General features: G+C 42.5%; 1 protein-coding gene across 1 annotated transcript in view; it reads left to right on the top strand.

Moving 5' to 3' along the window:
• The window catches only part of LOC119652434 (FERM domain-containing protein 8), a 386,591-nt gene that overhangs the window by 270,679 nt on the left and 96,104 nt on the right, over window positions 1–19,808 (top strand). The window contains exons 4-5 of the mRNA XM_038056575.1: window positions 12,731–12,936; window positions 18,842–19,188. Of these exons, the coding sequence (XP_037912503.1) occupies window positions 12,731–12,936; window positions 18,842–19,188 (553 nt within the window). The remainder of the gene's footprint in view (window positions 1–12,730; window positions 12,937–18,841; window positions 19,189–19,808) is intronic.

The raw sequence follows: 19,808 nt of genomic DNA, 5'->3' as shown, positions 1-19,808 counted from the left end.
GCGTAGCTGTGACATACGGCTTAAACCAGCAACTGATTACTTGGTACACTGACGGATCCCTCACAGCAGAGGTCCAAGGAAAATGTACTTTGAGCCAATGGGCAGGTACACTAGCATATTCCAGGCGGAAATATATGCCATAGATAAATGTGCCTCCTTTAATCTGCAAAGAAACTACAGTGGGCAGAACATAGCTATTCTCACCGATAGCCAAGCAGCGATCAAGGCACTTAGGTCCAACCAGGTGAACTCTCAACTGGTGTGGGAATGCCTTGAGAGACTGAATACACTCGGTTCGTCCAACAAGGTCTGGATACTTTGGGTTCCAGGCCATGCTGGGTTGGAAGGCAACGAGGCAGCCGGCGAACTAGCCAAAAAGGGAGCAGGGATGCCTTTACACGGGCCAGAACCCTTCTGTGAAATCGGGAACGGTTTCATGGCTATTACTCTAAGAAATGAAGAGGAACGGTTGAGGGAACTATACGGGGCGGGCCTACCAGGGATGGAACAGTCCAGGGCGCTTATTGGGGGATACGAACCCATACGCACAAAGGATTGCTTAAACCTCACCAAAAAGAACCTCCGAATCATAGTGGGAATTCACACTGGTCGTTGTCGGCTAAACTATCACCTAGGGAAGCTAGGGATATCTACGGACACTGCCCGCCGGTTTTGTGAGGAGTATGACAAAACCTCTATACACGTCCTGGGACAGTGTTCGGCACTTGTGCAAAGTAGGTCGAGGCATCTGGGAGAACACTTAATACCAGATGCAAAGCTGAAAGATCTGGAAGTAGGAAACATACTACTGTTCCTGACGGTTATAGACTTGCTTGAGATACCATGATCAATAGGTACACTATAACCAGTAAAAGGAGCGCAATAGTTCTTTAAGGACGCAGTGCAACTTTCCCTAATATGAAGTTATCTCTGTAATTACAAAAATGCAGGACGAGCAGATGAAGGAGCAGAAGATGAACGATGCAGGGGATGGAGAACGAAGGGGGCGCATTTGATCTAGGTATGACGCAACAAAAAGTTCCAGATATCCTGGTTTCGCGCTGGGGTTGTCCAGTTCGTTATTCCCAACCAATTCGTGGTATCCTGGCATACTTCATTGCTCGATCGAAAGTAGGGCCTGTCGCCTCTTACCATAGATAGTTGATCAATTCAAGATAATGAATTGATCAACTAGCGGCGCTAAACGTTTTCCTTTCTAATTGTGGAGCTTCAATTCAAATAGCATAAATTATCCTATTACTATTGTGACGAGTGTTGAAATCTGTGATTAAGAAGAAGAAGAAACATTTCTTTCCTTAGTTATTACTTCGACAACTGAATAATGCAAACCCACTTCAAGAACTTTATCCAGAAATTCTTTTATATTCGGAAATTGTAAAATGCTTTGATTGCATTTTTCTTCATTTTTAAACGCAAACTTTCTAAAAACTTTCCACAGACGATGGATAGTAAATAAGTAGACACTGAGTGGAATTTAAAGACTTTCCTTAAATTATACAAACTTAGACGATGGTGGAAGCTAGAAAAGGACTCAGGCGAGCCAGACAGACGAATGCAACAATACAGTCCAAGGTGGGGGAAGGAAAAGTGGAAGCGTAACAAAATTCATTTTAAATTAAAGAGAAAATGGAAAACTTTTGCTTTCATGCTAAATTGGCTCTCGTCATACATTAAAATACGTTTTCATTTGAAACGAAATGTGCCTCTCTAGGAGGATATCTTCGTCGTTGCTTTTCTGTTTTCCTTTTGTTTTTGTTTTATTTTTTTCATTTTGCATAAATTTGATGCTTGGTAACCTTCGAAAGCACTGGAAGGAAATAGGTGCAAAGAGGACAGGATTCCTCAATTTGGGTATATTTTTATTCGGCAGGCTTGAAACTCAGTTGCCAATTTTCCCATCCTACGTTTTGCATAAAAAGCGTGGGCAATATTTTGAAGGCAGCTTGTTTTCGGCATGCAGTCCACGGCCAGGACTCCACTGTTATCATGCACATCCCAATTTGATTGAGGTTGAATTTAGAAAAGAAGAAAAATGGGACGTAATCGATGAACATTTTGAGTCTGCTTTCAAATGGGGCGCTCATACTACTCAATTGCTATTCTCTCTGTTCTTTGTTTCCTTTGAACAAAGGAAAAAAAATGAAAGGAATTTATTCATATATTTATCATATTTTTTCGGACTCTGGGGGAATCGAATCTCAGCACATTCGGGGACTGAACCATATTCGTGATTTGAGTGTTTATTGCTCAGAACTTCTGCTACTTCATCTGTTTCAACTCAGGCTACATAAATTTGGTATTCACACATGTTCCATCGCTGTGATAGTGTAGCAGGGACATCTAGGACGCAGGATCAACCAAGAAAACTCTATGAAATGCCTCCATTAGGTTTTGTTTGAAAATGAATGGAATTTAGGCGTTTTCATTTGGAAACTCAAACATAATGTTTGTTTGCTGATCAGCTAGAGTTTCAATTAAGCAATTAAAAAATGTAGTCCTACACAGGATGAATGAATATATATGTACGCGCACATAGGTATGGACAAGTTCATGAGCATCCATTAAGAATATTGTGATTTCTGAGCATGAATTTCAAACATCTGAACATGATACCATCACTTCTACGGTCATGAGGATCTGTCCCTCCTCCTAGTTAGCTCCATTGTCTACTCCGTACATATCGTGGATACAATAAAATTCTCAAGGCTCCTTTTCAGCACGCAGCAGACATTGAAAGGAATGTAGACGCTTTTGAAAAAGTACTTTGCGATTTCAACTGAAACGTGCTTTTTACATGATTTTTCCTTGTGCGTAGATGGATGTGACAAATACAATAGGAAGACTTCATGTTTGAATGGAAACGGAATTCTCGTTATTGTGCAGTACCAATAGGAGTGAAACAAAGTAAAAAAACTCTGGATGCTTTCCATTGGAAGTTGCAAGGAGGTTACTTCATTCCGATGCGATGGGGGAGTGTAGGCAAGAATATGCGCGCTTTTTTTTCACAGGACTCTTTCGTAACAAATGCCAGTGTCCAAATGAAATATGAACGTGCACAGTTTGAAATGCAAAGCTATTGTTCAGATTCATTTTTTTGAGTTCTCTATTCAAAATAAGTTCGATCCATATATGTGTGGGATTTAAAAAAATATTCTGAATCAAATCAATTTGCCGATTTTTTTATAAAAGGGGAAAGGGATACTTCTCGTTATAGAAGACCTCGAAGTTGATAAGACATTGCCTATTACTTTCGTTTATAGTCCTTTCTAAAATGTTCCTACTATCGATATCCTGCCAGCAGAGGAACTCCTTGAAGTTCCTTATACAATCAATTATGAAGCGCGTCAATTAATGGAAAAGTATTTGAGTGAAAATATTGTATATTGATTTCTTGTTTTAGCAAAATCCGTGGGATGTTTTAGATCCAGAAATTTGAAAAATTGACTGTGCTTTTCCTAGCATGATATATTGTATATATTTTATTTCCAGTCACTTTGTATGGTTCGATATTACTTAGATAGGTAAGGACTCCTTCTATGGTTGGAAGGAGGAAGTTTTCACATTCAACTTCTGGCTCCTAACTTGTCACCTCTTCCTACCTTAACAATTCGTGAATGGTTCGAAACATCCTTTCAACTTAGTTTCAAGTCTCGATTGTTTCCCGCATAAACTCTATAACATTTTCAGGAGTCAGTCATCTTTTCGCGACAGCCTCGATTTTTGCTCGGTACACAGTTAGTCACAGGCTATGAAATATAACATGCGTCACACTTTTAGCCATGTTAACATATCAGTAACAACTATGTCCACTCAACAAACGAGTGCAATCGATTTTTGAATGTCTGTTTGTGACTTGTCCTAATTCCTTTGCCATCCTACAATTGACGCCCATCGCGCCAGCTTCCATCGAAATGTGATAGACCCTCGAGTCGTATACATTTTATCGTAGAGACGACATCCTTCATTTGCCAGGATTTCTACACGGAAGTCCCTGATAGCACCTTACTTTCCCTAATGATGTCGGGTAGCACTGCATGCCTGAAGTGAACTCGAATGACTTATAGAATTGGATGTTTATTAAAGGGCAAAGTCAGGGTCAAGGTAACCCGCAATACTGGAGTTCCACTGAAGTGTCACGTCGACGCGCACTTGTACATCTCTGTGTTAGTCAGGCTCAGTCGAACCCATGTGCACAAATGATTGCTTAAATCTCACCAAAAAGAACCTCCGAATCATAGTGGGAATTCTCACTGGTCACTGTCGGCAAAACTATCACCTAGGGAAACTAAGGATATCTACGGACAGTGCCTGCAGGTTTTGTGCGGAGGATGATGAAACCTCTATACACGTCCTGGGACAGTGTCCGGTACTTGTACGACGATGCACTTAATACCAGATGCAAAGTTGAAAGATCTCGAAGTAGGGAATATCCTAAAGTTCCTGACGGTTATAGGGTGTTATATTGGGTGAAACATAGGGGAGTGAGGGCTCAAAATATGACCCCCAAAAAGTGTAACAGGTCTCGTTCTCAGAACCTATCCAACCGAAAAATCTGAAAAAAATCACAGTAGTGCATCTCTATGAAATCTAGGCCTCAAAATATATCCGGTTCCGATATCTGCACAAATAGAGTTAATAATAGTATATTTCCACATTGTAGAAATTTACCTGGCACCCCCCTTGTGTTCATCCCAGAAGTACAAAATTTGGCATGCGTATAATGAAGAATATAATGCACAGTTTGGTCAAGTTTGAAGAAAATCCAACCATTATTAACAAAGTTATTGGGGGTGAAACTTTACAATTTTTTGTGAATTTCGTGGACTCTACAACCCGCATGACGTCATCATCACATATCAATTCGTCAATACCACAACGAAATGAATTCTTATGAATTGGGTCGCAGACAATTATTTTGTTTTAGTTTTTTAGTTATTTGTCAACCAGACATGTGTGTATGTAGGTATATAATATATGCGTGCGAATGAACTTTGCGGGTAGTGCCTAATTCAGATAGATATAAGACGTAAATCGGAATTATGGGTACGATAAATTTAGATACGTGCATGTATGTGTACAGCAGGTAATAGGCAGTTTGTTTGTTGTTAGGGTGAGCGTGATATCTATGGCTCTAATATGTACGTATGTCTCGTAGTTTGGAAAAATATGAAGGATTATGTTGGATTTGTAGCTATATACGGACAGAGAAATGTGCGTCTCTTACATAAGATGAACACAAAACCTTTATACCCGAAGCGCGAGCTTCCGGTATTCCGACTTGTTTATAAAATGGGAAAGAAAGACTTCTCTTTATAGAAGACCTCAAAGTTGATAAGACATTGCCTATTACTTTCGTTTGTCGTCCTTTCTAAAACGTTCATATAATCACCGACACCCTGCAAACAGTGGATTTCCTTGAAGTTCCTTATACAATCGATGAAGAACTGCGCCAATTAAGCGAAAAGTATCTCAGTGAAAATATTTTATATTGATTTCCCGTTTTAGCAAAGAACGTGGGATCCTTTAGATGCAGACATTTGAAAAATTGACTGAGCTTTTTGCAGGATAATATATTGCATACATTTTTTTTTACTCTACTTCTGTGGTTCGGTGTGAATGAGATACCAGCTTAGGACTCCCTCTATGTTTACAAAAAATCTCTCTGCTTAAGTCATCACCATCATCATTAACGGCGCAACAACCGGTATCCGGTCTAGGCCTGCCTTAATAAGGAACTCCAGACATACCGGTTTTATGCCGAGGTCCACTAATTCGATATCCCTAAAAGCTGCCAGGCGTCCTGACCTACGCCATCGCTCCATCTCAGGCAGGGTCTGCCTCGTCTTTTTTTTCTATCATAAATATTATAGACTTTCCGGGCTAGATCATCTTCATCCATACGGATTAAGTGACCCGCCCACCGTAACCCATTGAGCCGGATTTTATCCACAACCGGACGGTCGTGGTATCGCTCATAGATTTCGTCGTCATGTAGGCTACGGAATCGTCCATCCTCATGTAGGGGCCAAAAATTCTTCGGAGGATTCATCTCTCGAACGTGGCCAAGCGTTCGCAATTTTTCTTCCTAAAAACCCAAATCTCCTAGGAATACATGAGAACGGGCAAGGTCATTGTATTGTACAGTATGAACTTTGACCCTATGGTGAGACGTTTTGAGCGGAACAGCTTTTGTAAGCTGAAATAGGCTCTGTTGGCTGCCAACAACCGTGGGCGGATTTCCTCATCGTAGCTGTTATCGGTTGTGATTTTCAACCCTAGATAGGAGAAATTATCAACGGTCTCAAAGTATTAGTCTTTTGTCTTTATTCTTCTCTTTTGACCGTTGTTGGTTCCACCTGCTCGATCTGGATGAAGGCAGTTTGTACGTCTCGAGTCATTCTTCCCACGATATCGATATCGTCAGCATAGGCCAGTAGTTGGGTGGACTTAAAGTGGATCGTACTCCTCGCATTTACCTCAGCATCACGGATCACTTTCTCGAGGGCCAGGTTAAAGAAGATGCATGATAGGGCATCCCCTTGCCGTAGACCGTTGTTGATGTCGGATGGTCTTGAGACTTATCCTGCTGCTTTTATTTGGCCTCGCACAGTCTTATCATACCGAATTCTCTCATGGCCGTGTACAGTTTTACCGTGGCTATGCTATCATAGACGCCTTTAAAGTCGATGAGCAGTGGTGCAACTGATGTCCATATTCCTACAGTTTTTCTATCGCTTGACCCACAGAGAAAATCTGATCTATTGCTGATTTGCCTGGAGTGAAGCCTCTTTGGTATGGGCCAATGATGTTCTGGGCGCATGGGGCTATTCGGCCTAGCAAGATAGCGAAGAATATCTTATAGATGGTAATCAGCAACGTGGTACCTCTGTAATTGCTGCACTGTGTGATATCTCCCTTTTTATATACGAGACAGATAATGCCTCTTTGCCAGTCGTCAGGCATTGATTCGCTTCCCATACTTTGAGCACAAGTTGATGAACCACTTGGTGTAATTGGTCGCCTCCATATTTAACCAATTCAGCTGTAATTCTATCGGCTCCTGGCGACTTATGATTTTTAAGCCGATGAATTACACGGACTGTTTCTTCTATACTTGGTGGTGGCAGTATTTGTCCGTCGTGTTCAGTTGGCGATACCTCCAACTCACCGAAGTTCTGGTTTGTTCAGTAGTTCATCAAAGTCGGAAATCAGATTTCCCACTTTGTCTCGGCAGGATAAACATCGAGGTGTGTTAGGCTTCATCCTGCTGACTTGTTGGTAAAACTTGCGCCCCTGGTGCGGTTGCTCCCTGTACTTTTCGAGTTCACAGACCTGTTGAACTCCCTCTATTGCTACAAAAAATGTCTCTGCTTGAGTCAGCTTAGATCTTAAGGAAGCGATTTTTAAAGTTTTGAGGAAAGCAACCCCGTATTAGAATCGATTCGCTGCCTGTTTGTGTGTCTGGCTTTTTTAATCGTTAGAAGGTAGAACGATTTCCTTCCTACTTGAACTCTTTATGAATAGTTCGCAACATCTTTTCAACTTAGTTTCAAGCCCTGATTGTCTCCAGCATTGACTCTATCATATTTGCAGGTGTCAGTTACCTTTCTACGACAGCCTGCTCGGCGCACAATAAATCTTAGGTCATAGAATATAATATGCGCCACATTCTCGGTCATATTGACGCATCTCGAACAGTATGGTGAATAATCGTAATCAAATCGAGGACGGTATGTACAGTAAATGTCTGGAAAGATAAGTTATATCCAACGATCAGTTTGTCATATGTCCCAACTGTTTTGCCATTCAGTTGAATCCCATCGCGTCAGCTTCCATCGAAATGTGAAAGACCCTCGGGTTGCATACATTTTATTGTAGAGACGCCAACCTTCATTCGTCAGGATGTGTACAGGGAACGTCCCTGATGACATGTAGGTTACTTTTCCTAATGTTGTCCGGTAAGCACTGCGTACCTGAAGTGAACTGTAATGACTTATAGAATTAGATGGTTATCAGACTGTAAAGGCAAGGTCAAGGTCAGCCCGCAATACTGGAGCTCCACTGAAGTGTCACTTCGGTGCGCGCTTGTACATCTTGGGAATGTGTAAGCGGTGTTTTTCTGGACACTACAGTTCCTGTTATGTCATTGATAAATATTCATGAGCCCTTGAGCTAGTACGTGACACAGCACGTGGAGAAGAAGGTGAGCTATGAGTCACTGCCTGGTAAATCGAAGGCCTAATCTGGGCGCAGTCTCACGGCGGGTTTAGACCAATCTTGGCAAGTGAATTCTCGTTAGCATTTATAGAGTGATGGCTTCGCTGGAAGCCATCAAGAAACAACAGAAACAGCTGAGGGTCAAGGTGAATTTTTCAGGCAGTATTTAAATCCTGAGTCGGTCGTTTTAGATACTCTGCTACCAGGCTGACTAAAAAGGGCAGAAAATGAGCAAATAAGTTGAATTCTTCGCGTGTTCGAAGGGAAATCGATTGAGTTAAGATATCTTAGGGGCTGTCCGCAAAGGGACAATAGATTCTTTACTGTGGCTTCTAAAAGTCGAATTAGTGAGTTACTTAGTTAGCAAATGATCCAGCGGTGGAAACAATCAGCAAGTATACGGAGACAGATTACGGGTATATACTAAATGAGTGTATATAGGGAAATTTACATATTTATTATTAACGAATAATTCACAAAGTCAAACCCATATAGTTATCGTCCTCAGGAGGAGGAGAAGACAAAGACCTTACCCTTTCACTTTCTGACATTTAGCGCTAAACGGTTGGCAGTATACTAGCGAACCAGAATGTCTAGGTTCCATTGAAAGGAGCCACAGGGTCGTCGGCATGGAGCAAACAGGGACAAGTAAAGAGGAGAAAAATAAAAACAATAAAGGGCCCAGAATAGATCCCTGTGTGATGCGAGAAGAGTTGGAGAAAGAACGGGACGTGCAGCCATCAAAAGAGGCCAGATCGGTTGGAAAAGTAAGAGGCAAACCATGTAGCAAGTCAAATGGGGACGTTTAGACAAAAGTTCCTTTGGACAGAAATGTCTTGTGATTTGCAGTGTCGAAGGCTTTAGCAAAGTCAGTGCAGATAGTATGCACTTCCTGATGTGAATTCAGGCATTTGGTGAAATCGAGCAGTTTGGAGGTGGTGGACTTACGCTAAACAAAGCGTTGTTCTTTCATTATGAGGTGGCCAAAATGGTCGGGCAACCAATCGCTGAAAACTCCTTCTTTCTGATAATTCTCTGCATTCGCCACGATGAATGCAGATGATGAGAGCCTACTTCCGCAGCCCAAGAAAATGAGTCCTTTTCGAGGCTTACGGGGAAGAGAGATGGACTGGCTAGTTTTAAGCAAAAAAAGGGTTTGGAAGACCGCCGTAACCAGGGTTGACGTTGATATGAAAATCGCCAATGAGTTACTCGACGAGACGAGGAGTGAGGAGGGGAATTTTAGGAGATGCGGGGCAGGTTATCTCCACATGAAGGTGGAAAGAGGAAAGCAGGATAGGGAACATAGACTGAGGAAAAGTAGTGGCAGAGTAAATAACAAGATATTTTGGGGGAGTTAGCAGAGAAGTCAGAAAATTGAATAGAACGAGGAGAGAGCTGGGCTAGACTGCGTGAGTCCTCGACACTGGCCAGATATTCCTTTGTGGACTTCAATATTAAGGGTGTAACCGAGGAACGCATGTAACCGATTTACTTGCTTTACGTAGACTCGTATCACTGGATTGCGTAGCACCTGACAAAAGCCTGTTCTATACCTCTAACGTTTATTTCACACCAAATTATAAAACCATACTGCACAATTATTATTATAAAACAATTCCTTCAACTCGAAGCGTATTTATAACCGATGCATTTAACTTTACTTTTGAAACTTGAATAACTCCGTGGGTGGACCTCCCCCCTTTTATATCCCTCGGAATATTCTAGAAAGGCATGCGAACACTTTACTAGAAAATTACTTTGCGCCTTTGACAAGATCTCCTTACTGGCATTAGAGTCCTCTGTTAACAATTATCCTAACTAAATATTCGCCCCACTGTTATTTAGTTTTGCTGTCCTGGTTAATTGTCATTACTACGATTTACATTGACGTCACACAGAATTTTCCCAAAGTATTTTTCGTCAAAGTATTGAAAACAACGAAATCAGGGTAGGTTCTACAGGATAGGAAATTTTTCCTCGCAGTGTGTGTTTGACGAAATTTTTAGCGGACTTCAGTGGTGAACCAGACAGGGTAAGAGCCCAGGGACTTAGGAGAGGAGGAGACGTAGCAGGGAAGGAGATCTTATAAAATGGTATAGGAGGTATTCAGTTCTTGGCAAAGAAGGGGAGCTCAGTTGATTGTCGCCAGAGCTTTGAAGTTAGCCTTACGAAAGCTGAACTTGGCAGGCGTGCCCACGACAGGGTAGTGGAGTCGGGAGATCTGAACATCAAACTCAAGAACAGGATGATGGGCGTCCGGAACAACATAAGACGAGCATGAAGGATTGAGAAACTCAACGTACAATATAGTTATAAAGGGCAACATCGAGGGTGCGATTTAAGTGATTTTTGAAGAGGTTAATTTGGAGAGCGGCACAGGTGTTCATGAAAGTAGATAAAGGAAGGGTGGGTGGAGTTATTGAGAATAGAAGGGAAGGCGGAAGTAGTAGGCCAGGAGATCATAGGAAAGTTAAAGTCACCATAGAAGAGGTAAAAAAATGGTAAGGACTTCTAGTAATCTATCGAAGAAATCTTCGTACAGAGAAGGGGCTGAGACAAAGAAACTATACACAGGATATTTTAACGGGAGATACGTGTGGCGGAATAACTCGTACGGTGACAGAATCGTAGGGAGGGGAGGAAGCGGAAAATATGGTTTCGGCATGGAGAGGGCATTTAATAGCTTATAGGGCACCTCTGCCGGTTGTCTTGCCAAGCAAAGCGCAGTCCTTGTCGCAATGGAACACACAGTGACATTTGGGCAGCTCGGAATCTAAAGTCTTGTCTTCTAAGCATTTGATAAAAAGTTTTAAATTATGAAAGTTAAGTTCGGCGAGGCAAGTGGGTGGCCCGGAAATTTTTTCGAAGCTTAACTCTTAGTCTTATCCGTAACCCCTTCGGGCCAAAAGGAAGATTGGGCAATAGCATCGAAGTCGTGGGGATATGTCACTTTGAAGTAAGCTGTCATTCGGTCTGGAGAGCCATCGGTCGTCAGCTTCACACACGAAAGAGGTAACAGAGTTGTGTTGGCCTTGTTTCCGATGTAGGCCTGTATATCGTCGGGAGTGGTGGAGTAGGCTAGCCACGACGCGAATAATTGTTTCGCGAACAACTTTCAGCAGGGAGTGGGGGCAAGTTGCTCTCCATTTGGTCCGGTCGGGCGTCAAGTCGATGCGGACATAGGACTCTCCAATCTCTAAAAAAAGAAATTGTTTTGCTTCCGCCAAGCTTTTGGCCTGAACTGTAAGCGGATTTACGTGGAATATAATTCGCACCCTTATCGTGTTTTGCGAATTATAACAAGGAACGCATAATATCTGCGAGCCGTTTCGGTCACGCTGCTCACAGAGCAGAGCTGAGGCAGCATCTGGAGAGTTGCCTTTGCCCTGGTAAGAAACCGTACCTGTCTTGAAACTTGGGTGTTAAACCTAAAAAGAGGAGTCCGTGGACCATGAAGAGTGGGAGCAAGTTGCTCCCCATTTGGTCCGGGCCGGTACCAAGTCGATGCGGGCTGAGGACTCCCCAATCCCTAAAAAAAAGAAATTGATTATAGGTCGATATGATACAATCCCTTAGAAAAATTATGTTCTTATCTTGCATTTAAACAGGGAAGGCACGCCATTCGAATCTGCGTCAAAGAATCTTAAAGTTCCCCCTTGAGAAAGGGGACGTGAAAACTTTATTAGGGTTTCTAACGGAACACTCTTTCTTATGATAATGCCTACAGACAATAGGAGTATTGTGCTTCACTATTTGCAGGCAATATGAAGAAAGGAAGGAAATGGCTCTACAGTTTGTATACAACATATTTACTTTGATCATCTAATTATAACTGTTTTTCAAAGACCTTCGTCGTTGCAGTCCAGTTCAGCTTTCTGGATTTCATGTAGATTCCTAACCTCACTGTCAACAAATTTTATATACAAGTCCTTATGTATATCCATTCGAATATATCAAGGGCCATCATAAAAAAAAATCGTGGAAGAGAGGTTTTCGAGATTGTGGAAATACATCCGCTTTTGTGAATGTCAGGAGTGTACTTGCCAAAAACTACTGGAGCACTGACTGATGGAAAATCAGTGACACAAAGATGACCGAAACTCGTAATTCGTAGAAGTTGATGGTTATCTTAACGATCTAGGCTCACATGAAAATCTTTGACTGTAGGTAATCTAAATATCTGTCGATGTACAGGAAGAAATCCTTTACAAAGTACTCTCCTAATTATTACATAAAGGGAAAAAGTGTCTTAGAGAAACAAAAGGGGACCAGCTTCAAAAGATCCTAATCAGATACACGTATATGTTATCATGTACGATTGATGACAAATTTGAATCCTTTCCCCACATAATCGTCGTTTTGTTGCACTTCACAATTCTGAAAACATTAAACAGCTTGTTCGACCCCTGGAATCCTGTAAAATAATCTACCATTAAATACTTTCCCTATCTTGAACACTTGTGTTAACACATAAATTTTCTCTTTACAGGATTAAGTACAAATTCGAATTATCAGCAACAACAGCAGTCGCAACAGCAACCACAACAGCAACAGCAACAAGTGACGACCGGCAATAATGGCGATATGCAACCTTCATCAAATATATCAAACAATTACACAACGGCAACCTCATCGTCTACAAATTATTCAATTGGTGCTAAATCATCGACATCGATACCTAGGCCTCTGCAAAATGTAAATATCCAATTAGGTTTACTGTGCATGTGCATGTTTAGATGTATGCCCCAAAGTGTTCTGGTCCTTACCAACTCCGAAGTCCTCAGGCCACAAATGCATTTGATTTCCATCACATGTTCCCACTATTGTTCGTCCACACCTGACTACTTCATTTCCTTCCTCAATGACTAATTAATTTCAATGTGAAAGTAACTTACGATAGTGGATAACATTCGGCTTGATTGTTCTGCAGGATCAGAAAGGATTTTCTGTATTTCAAGGATAGAACCTTAGAAATCATTTTTTTTTTCCCAAGAAGTTGACCATAGATGGTAAATATAGCAGAAAAGGTTCCAAAATCTTTACGGTGAATAATATCCATGGATTCTGCGAAATCCCGTTAATTATTCCTGAACAGCGCAGTCAAACTCCAATAAAAAATTCAATTCCCCGAATGATGGGAGTAATGGAGAATGCCTTTCTCTTTTTAGTATTGAGCATGAACTATATGTTGTGTTACCAAAATGTTGCTATTGGTACAAATTAATAGTATTATCAAAAGACTAGTATGAATATCTGAATATCTGAAAAGGATGTGCACCTTTTTTTCCTATCTCTGACAAGCGCTGAAAAGTTAGACTTAACTAAGTAAGCCAGGCAAACAGGCTCTTCCGGATAAATCGCAATAAAAATTACGATAAGGGCCTTCAATCCCTTTTGAAGGTGGAGTTCAGGACTAAAACAAAAAACTGAAAACGACCCTGTATATAACAAAGAACCCCATCCGGAGAATTCTTTTTTCACGAAATGCAGCAACTGAGACAATGACACAGCAAATTGCTGAGGTTTTCTTATATGTATATGCAACAAAGAAGAACGGTCCTACATCTTAGAAAATAGTCACACCGATTACCACGAACATGACCGTCCCATTTGACAGTTTTGATACTCAGGTGACAGTCATTGGTTAGGCTTAGCTGTGTTCATCATATGCATGCAAATGTTCTGAAAGCAATGCAACTTATCTTTGTCATCAATGCTCTCGAGCGGTGCAAGGTCATCAAGTTTGAGAATCTTCTCTGAGGCCTGTTCCTTGCAACCCCTGCAGTTTCTGCAGGGTGGCTACTTCTACTTATTGAGAATCTTCGGAAACCCAGATCTTCCTTAATGAGTAGAAATAGATGGTTGTTAAGATGTCGAAAAGAACATCCCTATTGGGTGGGACAATTGAAGATGCTTCAAACAACTTTTCGCGTAAGCAGATTTATCAAAGAGCTGAGAAGTATTATAAATATCTTAGTTAATCTTCTCACATCTTCTTTTCCTTGCACCTTTCATAACCCTATGCCGAATTCATAATCGGAAAAGCCCGAAATTACAAATTCTCCTCCGCTAGAACATACCTTCCTGCAGGGCTCATTTTTAATCTGGATGAAAATATATTTATATATTTTCCCCGCGACTACCACCGAACTCATCATTCGGAGAGTTAGTATATTTTCAAATGACCCTGTTTTGCATACCAAAGCCTCCGTCCAAGCAAGTTAGTTGCCGGTCCCGAGAGAGCTAATTTCTCCATAATGATCGCATTTTCGACCTTATGCAATCTTCAGAGATTCTAAGCCTCATCCAAGGTCAAAACTGTGCGAGATTTCAGTGTGTTTGTAGTTCCGCTCTGTTTTGCAAATAAAAATTCTGTGTACCCTTCTTTGGTATACTGAATGGACAGCTCTATTTAAAAGCTTCTCTCAAGGGACCTTGAAGTCCCCATGCAGAGGTGGAGTCTAGCATTCCCATTGGTATACAATGGATCAGCATGTCGAGGTTTTAATTCCCTAATTTCCACAAAAATAAACCTTGGTTCTTTTATGAAGTATATAAAAATTTTGCAGCAATTAACTCTCCGATTGAATAATATAGTGGATGCTTGCTGACCACCTCCTTCATTGGTCGTGAGAGCTGGTTCTTGTAACCTGATGGTCCCAAATCCATAGTAGAGCCAGCAGCTGGCTTGTTTGGTTCAGGAGCGTCAATAGTCTGAAAAGTTTCCGGCCCATCAGCTATTTCTCTTACTCTGAAACATGTTGAGGTTTTTCTAAATACAAATGCGTTCCATAGCTTCAGTGCGGTTGCGATCGTCATTGGGAAACCAGAGAGAGTATTTTCTGAACGATGGCCATTCAGGGACACTCTTCACGGTTAGTCGCAGTTGCAGTATCGCCTGTGTCAACTATTTATACTTTCATCGGCAAAGTTTGGCCATAAAATTGGGCGGTAAACATCTGCCGTTAAAGTAATGCTTGATGCCTTGGGATATGGCCGCCAATTTTTTCGGGGTGGGGTAGGTGAATGCATTTGCGCACAGAGTGTTGGACACCCGCATCGATATGTCGTCGGATTACCAACAAGACACCTGTCCATCGTCAGAGAGCTAGCCTAGAACTGTTCGTCACGTTACTTCGGACTAGTCCCCGCACTCTCCCACCTCGCGGTGTCTTGAAATCAGGGAATTCCTTTCACCAAAGGAAGGGAAGAGGAGGAAGGAAACTGTCAGTTCAAGGAACCTCCTGCCATCCAGCTCATCCACTTGGACCCGAACGTAATGAGCAATACGGCTCCACTTGTCAGCGATCCTCAGCATCTCCCCGACCATGTTCTCTGGAGAGAGATCCCCTTTGTCTAAATAGAGCTGCTGACGAATCCCATCCCACCATTCACAAGAAAAAAAGATGTGCTCAGCGGCGTCCACAACTTCATTGCAAAAGCACACAATCCGGAGATGGTACCTTTCCAATCTTGTGCAGGTAAGACTGAAAAGCTCAACTGGGTAAGGAAATAGTCTAAGTTGCTAAGGAGCCGCGTAGTCCATCTGCCTCTAGTTTCATTTTGTCAACTTTGCCACTAATCTAGGGTGCATTGCCGTTCTTCACGAGCAACCAGCTTCCTTGACTCTTCTCCCTTCCGCTTGTATATGGCTGACAGTGCGGGACGCAGACGCGACCCGCAAAACTCTCCGTCTCTGTACTTATGCGAGACGCTTACGATATACCTCCTTGCCAAGAACGTCAGCCCATACTTTTTGAACTCATCAAGAGGCGTCGTCTGCTAAACGTAGGACCTCCAAAATTTGCCAATAGCTACAGCCTTGTTTGATACTGCTTTAATTTCCTCGAAAAAGCTCATCTGTATGCTGCATAGGACGCAGCCTTCCTTTTTATTGCAGATGTTCGCATTATGGCCTCTCTGACCGCATTTGCAGCATGTTGCCCTTCTGTCAGGCCCCGACAGGTTGCAGACGTGTGCCCGTAACCTGGCGGCCGGATTTATATCCTACACATTACCCAACCAATTCTGATTTTCCTGCTGTTAAGAAACTTCATCGCGTATTGCTCCGCGACTTCCACCACAGCGAGCTCTTGGCCTTGGGAGTTCGCAGAAGTGATACTAATGCAGACATTGGTTACCTCCGGGCATTCGCGTTTGATGACTTTTTCTACCTTGTTTTTTTCTGTGAGGCAGTCATGGTCTCGGATTTCCAGAAAACACGTGGGTTCCAGGCTGGAAATCAAAGCTTTCTCCCCCAGAAGCCCTTTGACTGCTTCAGAGAACGTAACTTTATTTGTTGTCGTCGGGCCTACTTTGACTGGGAATCCATCTTTCTTTCTTGAGCTCTATCTTTCGTGTCCGCCTGAATTTTAAGCAGAGGTTTTTCTGATGACGAGTGTTCTTGTTGTCTCTTGTCCCTCTTTATTTTCTTCTTTTGAAGTCTGGAGAGTACTTGAGTAAAGTCTTCTTCAGATGCCCTTCCTCCTTTGATTTTTCCCAGTTCGCTCTGCAACGGGCTGGCTGCGAGCCGTTTGGCACTCGCAGTGTTCCTATCGGGGACCGCGGTTATTTCTGATTCCCGCGGATTTTCTCTTACTCTCCATGTCCGCCAATAATACGAAATTGTGCCAAGAAGTTGCTCCAGCTGTATCAGCCCATTTATCTCCCCTTTGCTGACGTTTTTCTGGAGGAAAGTCGCAGATTGCATGCGCTTCGCAGTTCCCGGGCATTTCATAATAAGCTTTTCCTCTTCAGTTTCGCAGAGTAGTCGACAGGGCTCCCACTGGGTTTACATGCGAAACCATCTGGTTAGTTTCAGCAGTTTCCATTGTGCTTCTTTCCTCAACTATAGCACTGCGTGGAATTGTCTGGGTTGCCGTTTCCATTGCAGGTGCCGCATAACTTTGTCAGTCTTCTCTGTTTGCACATCTCGATGTCTGGTTGGGTATTTCAGCCCTTGCTGTGTCCTTCGCTGGGCGCTGGGGCGAGTGACGCATTTTCGTGTTGCATATAAACGGAGCCAGCTCACCCTCTATTCCCACTATCTTCTCGTTCGTATTGTTTGTGTTCGCCATTGAACTTTTTTTAACAGCGCATCGTATGCAAGGGAGCGAGCCGCAATAGTCAGAAACGGGTATGCCCTCGGAATAACGTGGTCTACTATTAGGTTCAACGCATACTATCCGACCAGAGTCCCGAAAAGGCTGGCTACTGATACACGCCACAACTACCACCTTTGCAGAGTTAGGCTCAAACCACTCCATCGACGTCAACAAGGAGTTGTTGCTTTATTTTGCAAGCGCTTACCAGCAGGTGACACTTTTAGCCTTAGTAGGTAGCGCCGAATGGAGCCCCAAGTAAGGAGGCGGCTTCGATTCGCTTATTTGGATTGGCTCAGAGTTAAGTAAGTTACGTCCTTGAGGGTTTAACGTGAGCACCTGTCTTGCGACTTAATCCCACGGTCTTCTCAAGGCACGGATTGATTTTGTGACCACAATCGGAGCCTCGCTGAGACATGCAACAACGGTACCAGTTTATGCCAAGTGCATGGATTAGCATTCATACTGGTGGATGCAAGACATACCTAAATCTCTACCGAACTAAGGAGTACAGCACCCGTGTTGAAACGCAACACCACGCCGAGGCCCGAAGGTCTCTTCTCGCTTGAGCATAACCACAACCCCCCTGAAGCTCTCACTAGTAGGTCAACCGCAAATAACCGAGCTGTACTCACATACAACGGGAGTTCACCCGAAGTATGAGAGTCCAGGAGCTATCTCGGTTCCCATGGTACCAGTATACCCCTTGTGAGGTTTTGTGGCCAATTACCACTTCAGATGAGTCCCCGTGTAGACTCGGGTCTAATAGCCCTGATTGAGCCTTTGGAGCATTCGCCTACTGCATCACGGCCGGCAAACCAAAGTGAGTACAGCGTCTCCCGGTGCCACCACTACGGAGGTTCTCCTCGGCCAGTTGGTTTTGGTTTGGCCGACAGGGTTGCCGCCCCGTCTTCCTCACCACCACCTCTGAGCACCAGACTTAAGTAAATGGAGGATCTAGGTTTGGAGCAGTGTCTTTTTCCGAGACAAGGCAAGTTGGTATTGGGGCGACTTAACACCTATAGTTCACCGTTCGCAGACACTTTTTACCTCCTTTGACCAATGAATACTCAGCTCGCCAGCCAAACCTTGTCTTAGGCTGTGACTACCGCTTAGCTTGCTCACAGAGCTTCCTTATTATATGAAAGTTAATTAACTATTGTAATTGGCTCTTCCAACACTACTTGCAAGTTATCAGTTAGTTTTCTGGCCAATCACGTGATATGTAGGCAAGATTTTCTAAATTTTTTGGAGAAATCTCTTATGTTACTTCAAGAGGCGTTGACAGATTCTGCTGAATAATTTATTGTAGGTTTAAATCAATCTTCTGCCGAATTATATTGGTTTGGTTTGTTTGAATCAATTCATATCCTTTGACCTTCTAGGATTACCTCACATTGAAATTTTGTTTGCTTTATGCGAAAAGCATTTCATTGTAAAGCTATTCGAAAGCTATTTAATACCACAAATATTTAATGACTACCTTTCTTTCATTTCAGGTGATACCAACATGCGTGTACTTAATGTCACGTATCGCTGTACATATGGAAATCGAAGGAACAGCACAGTGTCCGGCGCAAGTGATGCTCGCTGCTGCTCTGGGCTGTGAAGAATTAGGAATAGCAAATAAATTATTAGCACAAAGTATATTCGGTTTATGGATGACCAGTGCACTCTTAGAAATTCAATTAAAATCGCATCATCGACCATACGTAGTTAGAGTAGCGTGGCCAAATCTATTAGAGAAATTCAGTCAGGGTAATCCGATAGAGAAGAAATACGACGAACCGATGATCGTACTCAAACGGAACGTTTTCTTTTCGAAAAAGGATGAAGAAAAAATAAAGTAAGTATGGAATTAATTTAAGGGTAGACTGTTAAGATATTTACGTTTTATTGAAATTGTCAGTTCACATTTTCTTGCCAAGGCGAAGTTGGGTGTCTCTGCCGATTTCAGGCTGTCAAGTTGATGTTTTTGCTGTTTTCATTTCACTGCGAAGATGCGGAGCATTATCTTTCACAATATTGCCCGCTTTGATCGTTAATATCTTTATTAACTGCTTCAAACTGAAAGTAAAACTCATTGTTTTATTATGACTACTACTAACTATTATACAAATCGCAGAACGATCGAGCCGGCGAAGATTATGGAGGGGTCTGCCCTTTCAAATGCGCCTTGTCCCAGTTTGCTCTGAGCAGTAGGAGTGTTAGGACGTGTCTTTGCGCGAAGTTTGTTTTTCGATTGTGGCACTGCTTAATGGAGTGCTGACTGGAGTAGCGGTAAGTGACCAAGCTTTGTGTGCGGCTTGGGAAGAATGCAACGGAAACTTATCAAATGCTTCAAGAGGCCTTAAAGGAGAGATGCATTTCGAGATCCCAATACGAAAGGTGGCACAAGGGCTTCTCCTATACTCAAAAAATCGCGCACGAGCAAGTCTCGCATTAAAACGATGCTGATTGTCTTCC

The sequence above is a fragment of the Hermetia illucens genome, chromosome 3 (assembly GCF_905115235.1).
Source record: "Hermetia illucens chromosome 3, iHerIll2.2.curated.20191125, whole genome shotgun sequence".
Classification (NCBI taxonomy): domain Eukaryota; kingdom Metazoa; phylum Arthropoda; class Insecta; order Diptera; family Stratiomyidae; genus Hermetia; species Hermetia illucens.
Note: the sequence above shows the minus strand (reverse complement) of the source record. Positions and strands in the feature narration are given on the sequence as shown.